This window comes from Toxorhynchites rutilus, chromosome 2 (genome assembly GCF_029784135.1).
Source record: "Toxorhynchites rutilus septentrionalis strain SRP chromosome 2, ASM2978413v1, whole genome shotgun sequence".
NCBI lineage: Eukaryota > Metazoa > Arthropoda > Insecta > Diptera > Culicidae > Toxorhynchites > Toxorhynchites rutilus.
Genome location: NC_073745.1, coordinates 55,331,158 through 55,349,078, shown reverse-complemented (window position 1 = coordinate 55,349,078; position 17,921 = coordinate 55,331,158). Strand labels below are relative to the sequence as shown.

The following is a 17,921-nucleotide window of genomic DNA, read 5'->3' as shown; positions in this document are numbered from 1 at the left end:
ATAAAGGGCCTGTCCAAGAACATCACTTCACGATGAAAATGAAATGAGTTGTGTGTAATTTGCATGCTCTTCATTTCATCTTCACCGTGAAGTGACGTTCGTGATCAAACCCAAAGAGCTTAAAATGAAGATACATTTGAAAAAGTGCAACAGCTCTGCTTGAAGCTAGTGATGTCTCGATTAATCGTTGGGGCATTTTTCAATTTTCGATTAATTCGAATAATTGTCATTCAATATTCGATTAATCGAACGAATATTCATTTCTTGAAATAATCACATATCACGTTGTCATTCTGGTCGCGTGGTCTATCGGGTTGTCGATGTTAGATGGTTGGATAAAAAATGTTGGATAAAAAAATATATAGCCTAATTCTTAACCTAAAAATGCATTAACCTTGAGAAAGATTCGTTTTTTCATTAATCGCGATTACAGTGACAATTATTCGATGTATTCATATTTTTATTTCAAATTATTCGATACAAAATTAATTAACAGATATTCGATTATTTCAATTAATCGAACGATTAACCGACGTCTCTACTTGAAGCTTGAGCATTTCAAGCGTAGAATCAGAGAATGATATTATTTTCGTATGTTGCTCCACCATTTTTTATCACGAATGATTGTTATAACACGGGTAGTGTTATGTGCTGCACATGAAATGATTCAAAATCTTGAAGAATCGCGTTTGTTTACTGCACATAAAATTTATATGAAAATTAATTTTAGTGTAGCATCAATAAGTTAAATATTTCATTTTCAAAGGTAAATTTTTCGAGAAGTTCAAGTGTTTCACAAATCACTTAAAAATGATGCGCTTTGCTCATCTTACAGGGGAAAATAACAAGAAACTAGCCGTCAAATAATTGTTTTTTTAATTAGATGATTCGTATTCAATTATTTTTTCTGAGTGCAAGTGATGTTTTCTGCAAGGTGCTATACTATAGGTGGACCGCAATGTCAAAATTGCTGTTCGGCCATTGCTCGTGAAAAAACAAATTTGTTTACAAAACATATCATATCTTTTGGTGACAAATTCATTCGTCGGCAAAATAGCTGCTCGCGCTTTACTGTAGGTAGGTAATGTTCTGGATTTTTTCGTATAACAATTTCTCATAATTGCTTCTACTTTTTCAGATATCTACAATCAGCGGTCGAATTAAAAACAGTGCAGAAGGATGTTTTGAGTATGTTTTAGCTTCTAGCCGCGCAATCAATGCTTTTTTTTCCAAGCAAGATGTACTTCTGTTTGGATCCTATCGGCGGGGAAAAAAGTACTTACGGCGACGGTGACAAGAAATAGCGCTGATTGCGAGATTACCAGATCCAGAAGATCCGGAAGGGCTGTTACAAGTAATTGGTTTTGCTAGAGCAAAAGGAGGTTGACAATGATTGCAACAGGTTCGTGTTTATTTTTCAAATTAGTGGACTTTTGTGTTGCTAATATATTACAGGTGAAATAAACTGTTGGAATCACGACTATCGATCACGCCAGAAGATCCGGAAAAAGTTGTTGAAAGTAATTGGCCACAGAAAAGTATCCATTTATGAAGTCTATCTCCATCTCGGGGGAAAGTGTGGTAAACAATGTCCGGGTTGTTTTTCGTTATGCGGACCTTGTTTCCGCATCCTTTTACTGCACAATAATACGGCATCTGAAGAAAATAAGATATTCACAATATAATTTTGGCATGATAGAGAACCGCGAGATGAACGATTATCTGTGGAGGAGTTGGACAACAGATTTCTTAGACTTATAGCACTTTAATCACACTCACAAGCTCTTCAAATCCTCACTGTCCCCCAAAACTATTGAATAATATGTAATATAAATACCTTATTGCAGCTCTAGTACACTATTTTTCACGAATATATATTTGCTTATTTCTTTCTTCAGTTGTTTTCCTCAGCGAGTTGATATGAAACCATAACGACACAACCAAACAAAAAGTAAACAATGCAGAAAGCTACGTCTCGCAACTCGTCTCACGTATTGTCATGAAAGTGTCAAGAACGAAACACCTATAGTTTAGCATCTTGGTTTTCTGTTGACATCGTCGGCTATAACCCCGTTAATGTTTCCAACAGGGATCTCAGTTTTGCTCGAACAAGCAGAATTCGGATCGAATGATTCGATCAGTTCGAGAAACGTGTACATTCCTCAAAATGCGCTTCTTCGATAGATATTGAACGAAATGCTTTAAAAATTGGATTAACCCCTCATAGTTGATAAGAATCCTCTAAAGCGCAGGATGGAAAACAATCCAGATACCCAAAATGACACATTATGATTCAACCTTTCCTCGAATTGGCCCCATCGGGTAACCCTGTGGTGTGAATCGAGCAGTAACAACGACCGAGCATGCTCGAATTTTACTCGGCCCAGGTCGGGCAAGCTCGGGTGCCAATCGTCAAAAACTGCCCCATCGGAGGGTTCGTTTTGGTATGGAGAGTGAATAGAAACTTCTGTGATGATTGTTTTTTCGCAAAAATATTGAATTTATCCGATTATTTATTGTAATGTATCTGATTGTGACAGCATTTGATAGAGATTTTTATTCTCTAAATATTGATCTATGTTCTGTATCACGTTTCTTGCATTCACGATATTTATGCGATCATTCTGTTTGGTTACACAAACATCGACTTTTCGTCAACACTTACGTACTAACTCAAAACTTATGAATGAAAGAAGTGAGATAGTGTTATTCAGCGTGTCTTTGAACTATTTTCATTCTTTTAAGTGCAACATTCGCTATTGATTTCATCAAAAACAGCTGTTTCGGTTGCCGCCCACTTCAACTAATTGGGTGCCTTAACGTTCGGGTCCAAAGCGCCGATAGGGCACAGCAGGAAAGTTACCAGGGAGGGGATCCTTCAGTTCTAAATTTACCATTTGGAATATTTCTTGAATACAAGTAACGACGATGTGCGATGTGATTATGTGTTGCAACAATAAAATAAAAATGTTCTCCCTGAATCAAATTGCACATGGCGGCCATAAAACACCATGGAAGGAGCACTCCGTAGAAAATAGACCAAAACCAGGTAAAATACTGCTGTTTTTGGGCCGATTTTCGGTTCGGATTGACGCTAAGGTGACGCCCTAGCGGAGACATGTGGAGTTCAGTGAGAAAATACCCGGATTTACGGTGAAATGTGACGAAATAAAATTTCGCCTTCGGAAGGCGAAATTAATCATTATTTTCCTGTTCCCGTTTCTTTTTTTTTTTGTTCGTTGGTTAATGTGTGAGGTCGCGCTTCGGCCGTAATGCGAAGTATGCGGAGCGCTACTGATATTGGACGAGTTTTTGTTATAAATTCAAATTTTCGGAAATATTGATTCAGAAAAAAAATTAAATATGATAAAATGATAAATTTCTCATTTGAAGTAGTAACGTAAAGAAAATTTCATTGAAATTTAAATTGCGTTTGAGATGAGCAGAAAAAAAAGTAAAAATGAAGGAAACCATTTTTTGGGGGAAATAAAAATTCTGAAAACATGTTCGTTCTAGAAAATCGTTCGACGCTACGCCACCACTCGTCAGCTGCGTGACAGAGAAAGTCTCGCACTGCGGAGTGGTTTTTTAAAAACCAAAGGCCAGACAAGCAAACGCGTAACCGTGAGAGCAATGTGGAAGTGGTATAGTAACTGGCGGAGAAGTCGCGATGTGTGTAGTGATGGTGAAGAAGTTGCGACGACAGATTTAAGTGCGACATAAAGAACAAGTGTGCGGCGTATAATCGGTAATCTATGCAGGAAGGGTTTTTGTTTCAATGTTGAGAGAATATTCATTCTTTGATATATCTTGATATGACTTCATTTAATTGTGATAATTTGATAATTTTTGAAAATGTGTCAATCAGATATAATTTAAATAAGTTTACAGTAATTTGATACTCTGTGGCAGATTCCCAAGAATTGAGCAAATGATCTAAAGCGCTAGGCGAACGGCACGCGTATTGATACGCTTCAAACAACGTATAGCTTTCCTCCGAAATCAAATGTTTCAGCGTTGAAATGAACGAAAAATCACTAATCACGATTGTATTGGAAGCCGCAAATCACTGTCGCGGCCTTGTGGAATTCGGACACCTGGAAGTGAGCAACCTACAAAAAAAGATACATGTACATGCAAAGATTAGGAAAAGCCAATGCATTCACGTCACGTTACCAATTGGCTGGAAAATTGTATTTTCGGCTGAAAAACAAGCACTCGGAGGAAAAAGTGATGGCATTTATAAAACCTAGAAGGTCAGATATAAGATATAATACCAAGATATAAGTGTGATATAAGCCAGATATAAGTGTGATTCTACAGCAAGTGAATATGTGAGAAAAGTGAAACGCACTGAGTAAGAGATAGTCAATCATGTGAATGAAACATTTGTTTCACGAATGTGAATAATTTATATAACACGTGCAAAGGTGTTAGGTATGTGAATGTAAATTGTCAGGTTTAATTCTTATCGTTCCATACAAAATACTTTGAAAGTGAGAGTCTGTATAGGTCATACACGTGTTCGTGCCAAAGAGACTATACATTTGTGATAAACCGAGTAAGCTCGGTAGCTTCCTCAGACGGAGAGCAGTTATGAAAGAATGCAGCTTCTTCCTAACAATTGGTGTAACGATACTAACCAACCCATCCTCCTTTTGTTTTAGTCATGAGAACGGTCATAGTAGGCGATCTAAGCACAGCTCTTCGTTCAAATCAAAAGCGGAAGTTCTTAAAAAGAAGCTTGGGCGAATGCTTTGTTAGGCGGATCGAAATTCATCCAGAGAAAAATTCTGGTGGCGGAAGGCAAGGCGATCGGAAAGACCAATAAAGGATGCAGCTGAACTGTGAAAAAGTAGAGATGTACAGTTCAGCGAGCCAGTAAGCAGTCCAAGCAGGAAATTGGTTGACCTCAAAAGAACATTGTTTAAGATGTGACCGGAACAAATAAGACGGTAAACCCTGTACCTCTATTACAGAACATAACGAAATGAATTTTAAAAACTTCCATGCTGATACGCAGATTGCGCAAAACTAATTCGAAAGATCCATGATATGCAAATGCACCACGAGTAAGGCTCGATATTATTGTTCTTAGGTCAATAGACTTATCAATCAAAACGCACTTGGACAACTACTTACTACAGAAAAGTGATATGAACACTTCGAACAATTTCTCTATGGAACGCGACCTTCCCTCTTTCCTCGAGCGTGAAGATATTCATCCTGAAGCTTGTAAGCTTGCATCAATAACTCCTCTCCAAAAACAGTCAGCTTTATATTGTCGAACACTATCGCTCGATATTAATTTTGAACTGCCTAGTAATAGTGCTTCGAGAGTTCGCTTCATAGCCTATGATTTCGAACAATTTCGACGTAACAAGTAGATGCTATTTATGTCGATTTACCTGGAGGAACTGTGATTTAAGAAAAGGGAGATCTTTTTGACAGCCAGCTATTCGAAGTATCGAACGAGTTGAAAAACGCCCCAAGAACAGCGCTATGCACTTATTGGAATGCTAACACTGGAGAGCTGACGATTAACTAAGTAAAAACTTTTTATTTTGGACGTTTTAACGGACAAAGTTGACTGCAGCAACCTACTTCAAATGCGTTCAACATCAATCAGCAACTCTTGACGATTTCTGGTCACTTACCAGATATGGCAAAAACCATCTTCGATGGTTCGATTTTGATTACAAGACTCAACCGGATTCAAAAAAAAAATAATAAGGGCAAGTAATACATTTTTTGAACGGCGTAAGTCCTCGAAGAACTCAGGGTCGTAAATGCAGAAAATGCTTTTGATAGACCAAATCACTGAAATTTATTACCCTGACCCGGGTTGCTTGACAATTTCGAAACTAAAAAAAAGAAAATGACTTCTTCAGTTATTCCTTCTCTTCAGCCAATTTCAGTTTCTATTAGATGTATTCACTACGTATACTGAAACATCGATTCTTCAATTTCGTTTTTGTTCTGCTGTCATTTCCTTTGAATTTGAAAGCAGGCGCTTTCATTTGAAGATTGGAACTGTCCTACTCATTATCATTTGAATGGGCTATATGTCACATTTAGTTTCACATATGAAAGGACTATCACTGCTTTCAATTGAAAGTTTCATTCGATTTCATTTCTCCAAACTGAATTTTTCCCAAAAGAAAAAGTGGATTTAAAACAGGCATATGAAGACATATTAGGGGCTGTCCATATACCACGTGGACAGAAAAAGCACGATTTTAGGCTCCCCCCTCCCCCTCCGTGGACAAGCGTGGACATTGACTATACCCCTCCCCGGTTGTCCACGTGGACAATCTTCCATGTATTTCAATTGAAAAAAGGAAATAATTCAATTGTGCCTATATTCAATTTTAAATTAGTCTGGAGGATGGAGGCTAGTTTTCAGCTTAACAGTTCTGAATTCGTACCACCTACGATATTGTGCAACTTGCTCAATGCTAATGCTAATGTTAATGCTTCCATTTATGTAATAATGATTACACCACTTACTACCAATATATCTGAGAGTTTGAAAATATTTGGAATCGTTGGCTTCAGGAAACGCTCGGTTATGGCAATGGTATGAAATGGTGGGTTAAAGTTACTAAAACAAAAATTCGTTCTTTTTCATCCCATTTGTTCTAATGTGTATGATGGAAATCTGTTCTATCATTTATGTAATAATCCCAGTATGATAACCGCCCAAAAATACTAATCCTTCAAAATCGCTTTTCGAGAACATTCGAAAGAATCAACGACAAATACATATTTGTTTTTGTAATGATTTTAACGTGGAGATTGTTGCCAAAGCAAACACAAAAACGCCATTGATTCCATCGGACATTAGGATTGCACTCTAAAAAATCATACTGAAATTAGAAACATTTCTTCGGTGACTTCATAGGACCGTACAACAGTAAAACTGCGCAATCAAGCAAATAATGTTACAGTCAAGCATGAAAAAACATCTGAAGAAAATTATTTGGCAATAAAATCATTCGCCTGCAGAAAATCTTCGAGAAACGAGTGTCGAAATTTTTCTGAAGACTTCTGTAATTATTTGGCGCAGTTGAATGTAGTTTTATTTGAAGCTAATCGATGTAATATTAAAAAAATGTGTCGAAAGCATTCAAATGAAGAAACAACTGGATTTAGGCATACTTCTTCACTGAACTTTGACTGCGAGATACTAGTTCAGATATAGAAGCGAAAATTAGAACAAAGAAAACAATAGTCAATAGTGCCTGAAATGCTCCAATTTGAAGAAAAATATTTTCGATGCGTTTAATTCAATTGAACGTAGATTTGTCAAGTTTAATTACAAAAATATAGCAGGAAGACTTATCGCTTGTGACTTCGACCATAACATTGATCGTATTAATAGGATTTTCCTCTTGGCTGTGTTGCAGTATTTGTAATCTAATCCCGGATTCAAAGCTTCATTGAAAAAAAAACACAAAGGTCGTAATAACATTTGCTAATTAACAGAAATCTCACATGTAACATCCTAATCTTTCGTAGGACGAAGTGTTCCTTGAAAAACTGCTCTCCGATGCTGAGCACACCTAACGCAGCTGTATCAAAGATAACGTCGCAAAGTGGATATTAAATTCGGGAAACATTTAGGAACGAGGGTACAACCTCACAAAAGGTGGACTGAATCTGCTTCTTTCAGTACAGAGTGCTTCGCATGAACTCTGTTTTTGAGTAGGTATTATAAAATTTTGTATAGCACTCGTTTCGCTGAGTCCATCTCAAATTATTTGAAAAATCCTCTCAATATTCCGGTCATTTCATAATGTTATCAACATCCCACATGTACTCTGCAGATAGAAATGTATCAGCAGTTCACCATGTCAAATTTACTCTCACGTAGACCTGGACCTATAACACAGAGATCAGTTTATGCTCAAATATGACGTAGCTTAGAAGTTGAAAACAATGATCATCTACTACCAATAGAAGCTTGATCGCTCACCGTTTATGTGAGTTTCATGCAGAATACATATTTCAGAAGTTCGATGATATGGAAAAATATTCGACATAACCACCATTTTATGGATAAATATGGAGTACTCAAAATGGGCGGAAAGTATAAAGATTCTGGAAAATTTCTTTTATGAATATATTATATTTGAAAAAAATTGTTTTACGTGTCCATGTGGACATTATCTGTACCCCCACCCTCCTCACCGTGGACAAGCGTGGACATTTTCGTACCCCTTACCCCCCCTAAGTTTTCCACGTGGTATGTGGACAGCCCCTTAGTCTCACAACCAGCGCAGACAACTGATTACTCCTGGTGGAATACTGCACATTCTTTCATATCATCATTTTCATTAGTTTCAGTGAATACGGTTCGAGCTCCAACGAAATTTTTATTCGAAATAAGACACTTTCATTCGATATAAGAACCTGAGTGTGAAGAGAGAGTAGCACTATTCTCAGCCTGTATGCGTTTGCATGAATTTGAAAAGCGATAGGCTCATTATTGAGTGACGATGTGTCAATGGAAGTGAAATTGTAAATTGTAATTGTAACAGATATCAGAACTAGTTACCACATAAGGCTTAAAATGATAATTTCTTGTAAAGAGATAAAAATTAAATCTTAGTGGCGATATAGCTTTCACTACCAGTAAAAGGGTTAACTGGACTACAGCCCAGTTAACTTTCGCCCAGTTAAAAAGCAGTCAAGTTGAAGCAGAGCCAGTTATCAAACTATTACTGTACTGTAAATTTTTCACATTTCTTCAAAACTACGCAGTTTTTTGAAGTATTTGGTATTCTTTATCGATCTATAACAAGAAAATAGAACGTCAACTTCGGCCATTACGTCTTTTTGCAAGATAACGGCAGTGTAACTCTCTTATTGTTAACAATATTGAATTCAATTCAATATTCAATTGTTAACAATAAAAGAGTTTCAAAAACCTACCAATGGAACGTTCAGGTAAGATAATTATACTCATTGTAGAAGCTTTCCACTTTTTCCAAATGAATTTTCCGTAAAAAATGGGATGGTTATATCTATGAATAACTGCATGGTTGACATAGGACAACCTATGGCTCAGTCATTATTTGTTTGAAATGATTAAATTATAGTTTGAATGAAACATTCCTGAGTTGAATTGAATTCAAGTATTGAATTAAAAGTAAATTTAACGAATAAGTCTGACCGTCCGTTATCTTTTAACCTATCGCACGATGCTCTGGTCATGTTATTAATTTATGGTAGACTTTCAAAATATGTGAACGGAAGAATTGTCAAACGATCATTGTATTATCGGTTTGACATGCTAGTTGAACGCATATTATTGAATCAATCGACGTTATCTCAGCAAATGGCTGACATTTGTTGAGATTGCTACGGTATGCGTAGAAGTTAAAGAGCTGAAGACTTGAAGGCATATCTTTCATTGTCGTCTTGAATAACCGAGCCAAAGGGCTGTGTTCGGAAAACATATTCCTGAGTGCAAAAAAGCGGGAACAAAAGTACGACCTGCTGGCCTGAATCAATAACTTCAACTTCAACTTTTTATATGACAAGGCTTCAAACATCAAACAAGATCATTCGCCTCTAGGATCTGTAATAACGATTTTCCCAGATCCTTCGGTCTTAGTCCATGTTGGGAAACACATTTCGGTTTGAACAAATTTAGATCAACATGTCAAAAGGGTCTATCTTCTTTGATCGATTCTCTTCATCTACATTCTCTTTCATTGATATCTCAGCAATAACAGGATTTCAAAAAACAAAAAACATGGCAAAACTGGAGCAAAATCTGTCTGAAAGGCCGTGGTTATCGAAAGATAAAGACGGTGAAGAGAATCGATCAAAGAAGATAGACCCTTTTGACATATTGATCTAGAAATGTAAGCGAGAGCAAAAGTACCCGCAGCTCGAGATAAAAATGAAAGGTGGGAAGAGTTTTAAATCTGTGACGTCACAGGTTTTGTTTATGTATGTTACTTTTCTTATAATAGTCCACTACATAGGAAAAGTGTTGTTATTAAATTAAAAATAAGCAGATGAAATGAACAAATTAGTATTTTTCTTAAATCAATGCTAACGTTCAAATCATAGAGGCCCAACTGAAATTTTAGCAGAAACTGAAATTTCAGTATTGTTGAGGTGTTCTAAACTTCATTTCAGTTTAATTTTTCTTCTCGTTGCATCGACTAAAAACGTAAATGAACAAAGTCAGAGTTACAAAATTGTTTGTTCCTTTGATGGGAAACATTTACAGCGCATGGAAAAAAGTAGCAAGTTTTTTTTCGTGTAAAATGCACTTGAAAAATAAATTTAATAGACTCCATATGACCTAGATTGAGACGAAAAATTTTCCGCTTCCGTCCTAGTTTTAGACGAATGAAGTGTTCAGCACCCTAATTGTGAAAAAAGTAATTACAATTGCTGACAAGAGATAAACTTCCATGAAGATGTTCTCAAATCCAAACATAGTAAACATTAGAATACTAATTCTGATATAAGAAATAAAAAAATGATACATTTTGGTTCGAGGGGGTCTTCGTAGCCACTTGGTTACGCGTTCGCTTACCAAGCGATCGATCGTGAGTTCAAATTCAGGGCACTCAATCGACCATCTTTGTGTTGTTATAGAATAACTAAGTCCACGCAACCATCATCAGCGATGGAAATCGATCCACGGTCGAAATAAGATCGATTCATCCATACAACTGCTCTGCTCTGCAAGACACATCGGGCTGCTGTTCTATAAATAACTCAACAATGATCAATATCAACTGTCTCCGCTGTCCGGTCTGCTGAACAATGGATGAACAGAAAGAATACCCTTACGCCTAAACGGCTACTACTGTGTAATTTGCCATAATGTAATGGAACAGAAAACTTAACGCCATTTATACTACTAATTACCGTGTAATTTACAATTTATAGAAACATAAACATATGTACATGTACACGATTAAAACCCGGCTCTGTTACAGCTAGAATGCTAATGAAATGGTTTAATGGCTTCAAAACCAGAAGAATTATTTGGAGAAGCCACGATTCTTTCTTGTCTTTGCGAGAACAATACGCTAATTGGTCATATGTCGCAATTTGTTTTTTTATGTCAATGCACGCATTGCACTGAGTATTTAACGAGAAGCGTCTTCCGTACATCGCCAATCAACAAGCATCAAACACGCGTCTATCAGATGTACACAGTTGCAGCGATAAACTTTAAGTGAAATCTTCGCTAGCGTTCAAAGCTCGAAGGGAAACATAAAACACAAAACGAGCAGAATAAGCGACCTTTGTTGTTTCGGGCACAGAAAGATTCTAAGAATTTTCCTCAGAGACAGCTTACTTCGCAGATATTCTCTTTTCGCTATCTCCTTCGTTGTTTCTATTCTTCTCCTTTTTCTTCTCCTTTATTTACGGAGACTTTAAGGTGAAGGTGGAAGCTAGCCATTGTAGTAGTATAGGTAAACCCACGTGTAAAAATGGGGTAATAGTGTTTGTGAGAGAAGAGCAAAGCACATGTAAATAGATCAATCCACTTATCAGACTGTGTGGCGCATCATTGACACGAGTCTTGAATACATTTGATGAAAAAATAACAATTCAATACTAAAGTAGAATGTATGAACGATATGTTCCGATGAACAATTGCAAACATAAATATATATAGAAGGTGCATTTGCATATGAAGTAAAATTCTGATTATACGGGAGCGTAACATGAGCAAATTTATAACACATACGAATTGGGGCTCTTTTGGTATTGTTTTCACATATTCACTTTGGAGAGCCATGACCCCTCTCTTCGTCGGCCGTGGCATTTTGATTGAATGTAATACTTTTCCGTTTACTGCTTTTGAAAGCATGGGCAGCCGTGGCAGTGTTCCGAGCTCTGCAATACACTTTTCTTACCCAATGTTAAAGTTTCTAAAACTTACATTATGGACCCATTGAACGTAAAAAAAAATGTATTTATATCAACACAATTTTATTCTATTGATTTGCATGACATGAAACGCTATGACTCAGAAATTACATTTTATTGAGTGGTTTCTACAGCAATTTCGCTGATGTTGTCTGGCATCAGTGTCGAAAAAATAACGATGCTTTCACCAACACAAACAAAACCATTGCCGAAGATTGAAAGATGAAAATTTAACTTTCAGAGCACTTGCTCGAGTTTTGCGACGTTTTTCACTATACAGTGCGACAGCAGATGAAAATTTAATATCTTGTGAGTAATCGATTAGAGTTTGGTTGATATTATTTGATAGGAAGTGTGCGAAAATGATCATTTTCTTCACACTGTTTCGCAAAATTATTGATTTTCTGGCGAGGGGTGAGGGAGGGAGATGAAAGAATTGAGCGCCATTGTGGCAGCCATTTGTGGCTAGCTTCCACCTTCACCTTAAATCCAACGATTCATTCGTCTCCGACTATTTCTATTCTAGCGGCTGTATAAATTGCTCGTTATTGACAGCTCTGTTCGGGAAAGCAAGCAAATGGACAGAACAAATGTATGGGGAAATGGGAATGCTTCCAATTTTCATCAATTTAAACCATATACAGATTATGAGATTGTAATGTATAGTATATCAAATAAATCTTAGAAAGATTCCGATTCGATTGGTACGCAAATCGTTAAAATCCTTTCGCAACAAAAATAGTTATTAACGTTATCTTTAAGTCCTAAAAACCTGACCTGTTTTCTGATTTGGCACCCTTCATGTAAGACGTAGTCCTACGTCAAAAATGATGAATATTTCTTCCGAAAAACCAAAAAAAGAATAACAGCAAAACACAGTTGCAATGAGCAAGGGATACCATACTGATGATGGAATTCTGAAATTGATAAACATCTTCGAAATCGAATTGAAATTCAACCACTTTCAATTGACACTAATATGAGTTTGAGTCAATTTTCATACATTCGCCATTCTCAGAGAAATAAAAACCATTATTTTGAAAACAGATAGCAAACCTGTTAACTTTCATACGACACTATGACTTTATTCAAATAGAATGTTTCGAAAGATTGTTCTCGACTTTTCAGAATTCAAATTACAAGCGGTTAAGTCAGACAAGTTTCGGTTATTGGCAAAATCTCTCTGAATGCATCTATTCAGGCTCAGAAACAAATTTTAAACATTAAGGCTACATCAGGAGAATACGGACGATTGTGTTCCTATCCGAAGCCCATTTCTTCTGCCCTGATAACACTAGTTGTGAAACTTTGCAGCATAAACTCAGTGAATGCGTACGAGTAGAGCCAGCATGGAAAATATTGCAACGGAAATTAACTGTGGTGCTTGGTGGATGGCGCAGACTCGAGATAGCAGAATTGTTAAGTCCTCAGTTGAGGAGTATACCAACAATTAAAAAAATGCTAATTCTGAAAATGTTTTTAAAGTACGTCATCATTATTATGCGAGTGCATATGCTATTGATGTAGCTTCATTAGAATCCGAACTGAGAAACAATGTTTAGAATAATTATTAAGTAATAACTTTTTTAACCTCTAAAGAATTTATACAAATACAGAAAAAAAAAATTAAATTTGATTATCAAAGTTTAGTAAAACAAAAAAAAAACAATATTCAAATTCAAAAGTTTCAATTACCACAACTATTTTGCACCAATAGGGCTCTTGCTACACATACATGCAGAGCATGTGTTGGGCACACAAACGTTTGTTGACATTCGTAGTTTCTATGCAGCAGCAGTGGAGTGAGATTTGAAAAATTAAATTGGAGAGCTAAAAATATTTTTTTGTAAAACATATCCCTACATTTGATAAATAATAACCAGTAAGTACATTCTGAAATATCTGCCAACGACAGACATTTGAAATAATATGATTTCATTGCATTAATTAGTGCCTAGGACGTGTGCAGTTTTTGGGTGCAACAAACGCGGCGATCGTGACGGGGAAAAATGGTTCCGCTTCCCCGCGGTGGATAAGCGTAGCGCCAAGAGAAAAGAGTTGTCCGAAAAGCGCCAAATTGCATGGACAAATGCATTGAAGCGGATTGATTTGGTGCCAGAAAAATGGCCATCAACGGTGGTTTGCTCGCAGCATTTCCTTTCAGGTAAAAATGAAAATTTGTTCTCATTAAACTTGTCATAACGTTTTTTTCTTCATTCAGGTCAAAGTGCTGATCTTTTAGATGAAATGAATCCTGATTGGGTACCGAACCAGAAATTAGGTTACAAAAATCGGATGACATCTGCTGCTAAGGACAGATTTGAGTGTTTGACTAGGCGGAGTGAAGTAAAGGAGGCTATCCGAAAGACGTTGGAAACGATTCCGGAGGAAGATTTGCTGACGGCTCCAGGTCCGGTGGACAGAGAAACAGTGCTCGAAGAAGAAATAAAAAAATTGCAATGTGAAATAGAAATTATGAGAGAAAAGCACCACCCATTTCTATGCACTAGTTTCGAAGATTTTAGTCAGAATGATGACAAATGTAAATATTTTACAGGACTAAACTACAATGTTTTTAAGTTTTTATTTGGGTTTTTAGAACCTTATTTCCCACAACCGACTGGTTCGTGTAAGATAACGAAATTTCAAATTTTTATTTTTACTTTAGCTAAGCTTAGGCTAGATTTAGATCTGACATTAATTGCGTACATGAGTGGAGTTCACGTTAGTACTGTCTCTAGATATTTTCGTAAATGTATATACGTCATGTTTCAACGAATGAAAGGGCTTGTCAGTTGGCCGTCTCGTGAATCGGTACAAAATTCGATGCCAGAGTGTTTCAAGCGACATTTCGGTAATAAGGTCTCAGTCGTTATAGATTGCTTCGAGGTGCTCACTGAGAAGCCCAGTGACGTTTTACAAGCTGCTCAAATGTGGTCTAATTATAAACATTCACATACTGTTAAATACCTAATCGGAATCGCTCCTAATGGATCCATTATATTCATATCAAATGGATTTGGTGGCCGAGCAAGTGATAAATTTATCACTGAAAAATCCGGTATGTTAAGTAGAATGCAAAAAGGAGATTATATCATGGCAGATAGGGGATTCCTAATAAGAAATCACGTTGAAAGTGCTGGAGTTGAATTACTGTTACCTGCTTTTACTGTTGGTCAAGATCAGTTGCACCCTCTTGATATTGAAAACACACGGAAATTAGCAAATGTTAGGATTCATGTAGAGCGAGTGATTGCGCAGGTTCGGAATAAGTATAAGATACTATACAAGAACAAGTTTCCAATAAGCACTCTGAAGAATACTTCAAACTTTTGTGAAACTTCACTAGTGGATCAAATTGTGACAAATTGTTGTTGTCTAGTTAACCTTTGCCCCTCTGTAGTCCCTGAAGATTAATCATTGTACCGAAATAAATTACTACATTTTATTGAATTTTTATATACATTTATTTGAGTTTAATACATACATAATACATTGGCAGTCAAAATATTATTTCGTAATTTCCCTTTTTTCACAATCTATCTTTAAAATACCCTCCTGTATAGTATTGGCCTAAAAGTTCAGGCATAATAACCAATCTGAAGAAACTTTCGGCTTTTATCAACTCTTTCTTCAAAAATGTGTCGTCTCGGTCCACTCGCAGTATGACCAATTCCTTGTTTGTCCAAACAACAAAGTCGCAAAACTTAACATTAAGTATATACATCTGCATTTGCACTTGATAGAAGTACTGATGATTGTGGTTCATTTTATATCCTGTTTCCGTAATTTGAATAGGACTATCTGGCCTAGTCACATATTCTTTTATTGTTTTACCGTCTCGCAGGCAATGAGGGCACTTGATTTCCACAGAAACCTCTCCACAACAATCACAAACGGCGATTGCATCCGGTGATGCTCCGAAAAATGGTTTTTTCTCAACTAAGTGTAGACCAGAAGAAGAATAATGGAAATTTAAATGTTCAGCTGCCATTTTTGAACCATATGTCTTTAACGCATCCTTCTCATGGGTACATCCATATCTCGTCGCAGGTGTTGAAAAACGATAATCTTCGGGATAGCAAATTTTTCTAATTAGGTGCATTGAAGGATTATCAATCGGCGTTCTTGTGGTTGCTTTAAATGTAGATGCAGTTATTTTTCCAACGCGAAATTTTTCCCAGAACCAACTTGAACTTTGTGAAACTCGTGCTATTTTACGAACAAGGGGTCTTGTATAACGCATATTCCTCAATTTACTATTCCCTATTTCGCGAAGCTCGTTGAGCGACTTTCCTCTTAAATTTGGATCAAAAAATTGGCAGAAAAGGATTTTTAACATATTCGGATAAAGATCAATGTCACAAAGGCTCGAGTTCACATTCGAATGCTTTCTTGTATTTTCCATAAATTGGCCAACTGATGGATTTTCTCCGTTATCGATCAATTTACGTATAAATACATTCAACTCTTTCGCAGGGCATTCGGGTATCTGGAAATCATATCTGGAAACTGGTTGATCTTTCTGGCTGAATATGTCTTTAATTTCGCCACAATTAACCGCTTTTTTCGGTGGAACCAACCACCGATTAAGTATATCTGTACACGAAGGTTCATTTTCATTTACTTCTTTACGGGACCAGCACTCGAGAGCAAAAAGCACAGAGCCTACATGAGAACACACTTCACCTAATCCTGCCATACAATTGCAATGTGCAGTTTGAACTGTTCCTGTGGGATCTACCGACACCCAGGTAGATGTAGGCTTTAGGTTAAATTTTTGGGAATGCTTCACCTGCAACATCGTATAGTGAGTAATTTTCTTTACTGAGAATATACAAAACTTACCTGAGCAAACACAATACAAAAACCAGAATCGACGTATCTGGAACCTAAAAATTGTACCCATCCCGCCTTGAAATTTTTGTATGCGTCCAAGCTCTTGAAGGCCTTAAAGCATTTCCGGGTATACGGACTTTCGCGATTTACAAGATATTCCACTAGGTCGTAATAAGTCACATTTTTTGGTAAGGCACTTTTTGAATATTCATGCTGCATCCATTGATACGGGTCGTAACCAAAACAGAATTTTTTAATTTTTTCTGCGTATCTGGCTTTTACGCTAAAATTAAATATTTGAATACACATATCTTAGCATGATGTAAATATAGAGTGATGCGTAATTTTTGTTTCTGTTACGCTAAAATAATTATTTAAACAAAACTTACTCTTGTCGATCCATGTTAATCATATGCAGCTGTCACTTTTGCCTGCCCAACAGACTACTAATACATATGCACGCTGCAAGCGCCCTATAGGGCTCTTGCTACACATACATGCAGAGCATGTGTTGGGCACACATTCGCTTGTTTACATTCGTAGTGTCTATGCAGCAGAAGCGGATTTTTATCAATCGGCGTTCTTGTAGATGATTTAAATAGAGTTACGGTCATTCTAATAGTGCATAGAGCTAACATGAACTTTGTGAAACAGTTAGGCAAGCTATTTTATGAACAAGAGTTTTTGTGTAACGCATATTATTTAGTTTACTAGCACCTATTTCGCGATGTTCATTGAGCGACTCTCCCATTAGATTGGAATCGAAAAATTGGCAGAAAAAGGATTATCAACATTTTCGCACCTAGATCAAAGTCACAGAGTCTCGAGCTCACGTTTGAATGCTTCCTTGTATTTCCATGAATTGGTCAATCGATGGATTTTTTCCGTTTCCGATAAATTTTCTTATAAACGTATTTAGCTTCTCCGCAGAGCATTCGGGTACTCGGAAATCATATCTGAGAGTTGGTTGATATTTCAGGCTGAAAATGTCCTTAATTTCAACATAATCAACTGCTTTTTTGGCGGAACTAGCCGCCGATTAAGGATATCTGCACACGAATATTCATTATAGTTTATTCTTTCACGAGACCAGCAAAAAGCTTAAAACCTAAATGGGAGCACACTTCACCTAATCCGGCTATACAATCGCAATGTGCAGTTTGCACTAT

At 36.7% G+C, this 17,921-nt stretch overlaps 2 protein-coding genes and 2 long non-coding RNA genes across 5 annotated transcripts in view; 2 read left to right on the top strand and 2 right to left on the bottom strand.

Annotated features, from left to right (window-relative positions):
* Positions 1-955: 955 nt before the first annotated feature.
* On the top strand, positions 956-2,018 carry LOC129769627 (uncharacterized). The gene is made up of 3 exons (XR_008741925.1): positions 956-1,077; positions 1,139-1,402; positions 1,456-2,018. It is a non-coding gene; the product is annotated as an uncharacterized LOC129769627 (long non-coding RNA).
* Positions 1,389-2,127, bottom strand: LOC129769626 (uncharacterized). The gene is made up of 2 exons (XR_008741924.1): positions 1,838-2,127; positions 1,389-1,656 (listed from the first exon to the last, which is right to left on the bottom strand). It is a non-coding gene; the product is annotated as an uncharacterized LOC129769626 (long non-coding RNA).
* Positions 2,128-2,912: 785 nt separating this feature from the next.
* Positions 2,913-17,921, top strand: part of LOC129765387 (general transcription factor IIH subunit 1) — a 32,061-nt gene continuing 17,052 nt past the window's right edge. The window contains exon 1 of one of the 2 annotated variants that reach the window (XM_055765656.1): positions 2,913-3,049. The gene's annotated coding sequence lies outside the window, so the exon portion shown is untranslated. Of the gene's footprint in view, positions 3,050-4,591; positions 4,956-17,921 lie in introns of those variants that run through there. The other variant, XM_055765657.1, reaches the window with a different exon arrangement.
* On the bottom strand, positions 4,038-17,199 carry LOC129765758 (uncharacterized). The gene is made up of 4 exons (XM_055766183.1): positions 17,142-17,199; positions 16,762-17,035; positions 16,139-16,708; positions 4,038-4,112 (listed from the first exon to the last, which is right to left on the bottom strand). Exons 1-4 carry the CDS (start codon positions 17,162-17,164, stop codon positions 4,038-4,040), a joined length of 942 nt encoding a protein of 313 aa, XP_055622158.1. The 5' UTR covers positions 17,165-17,199.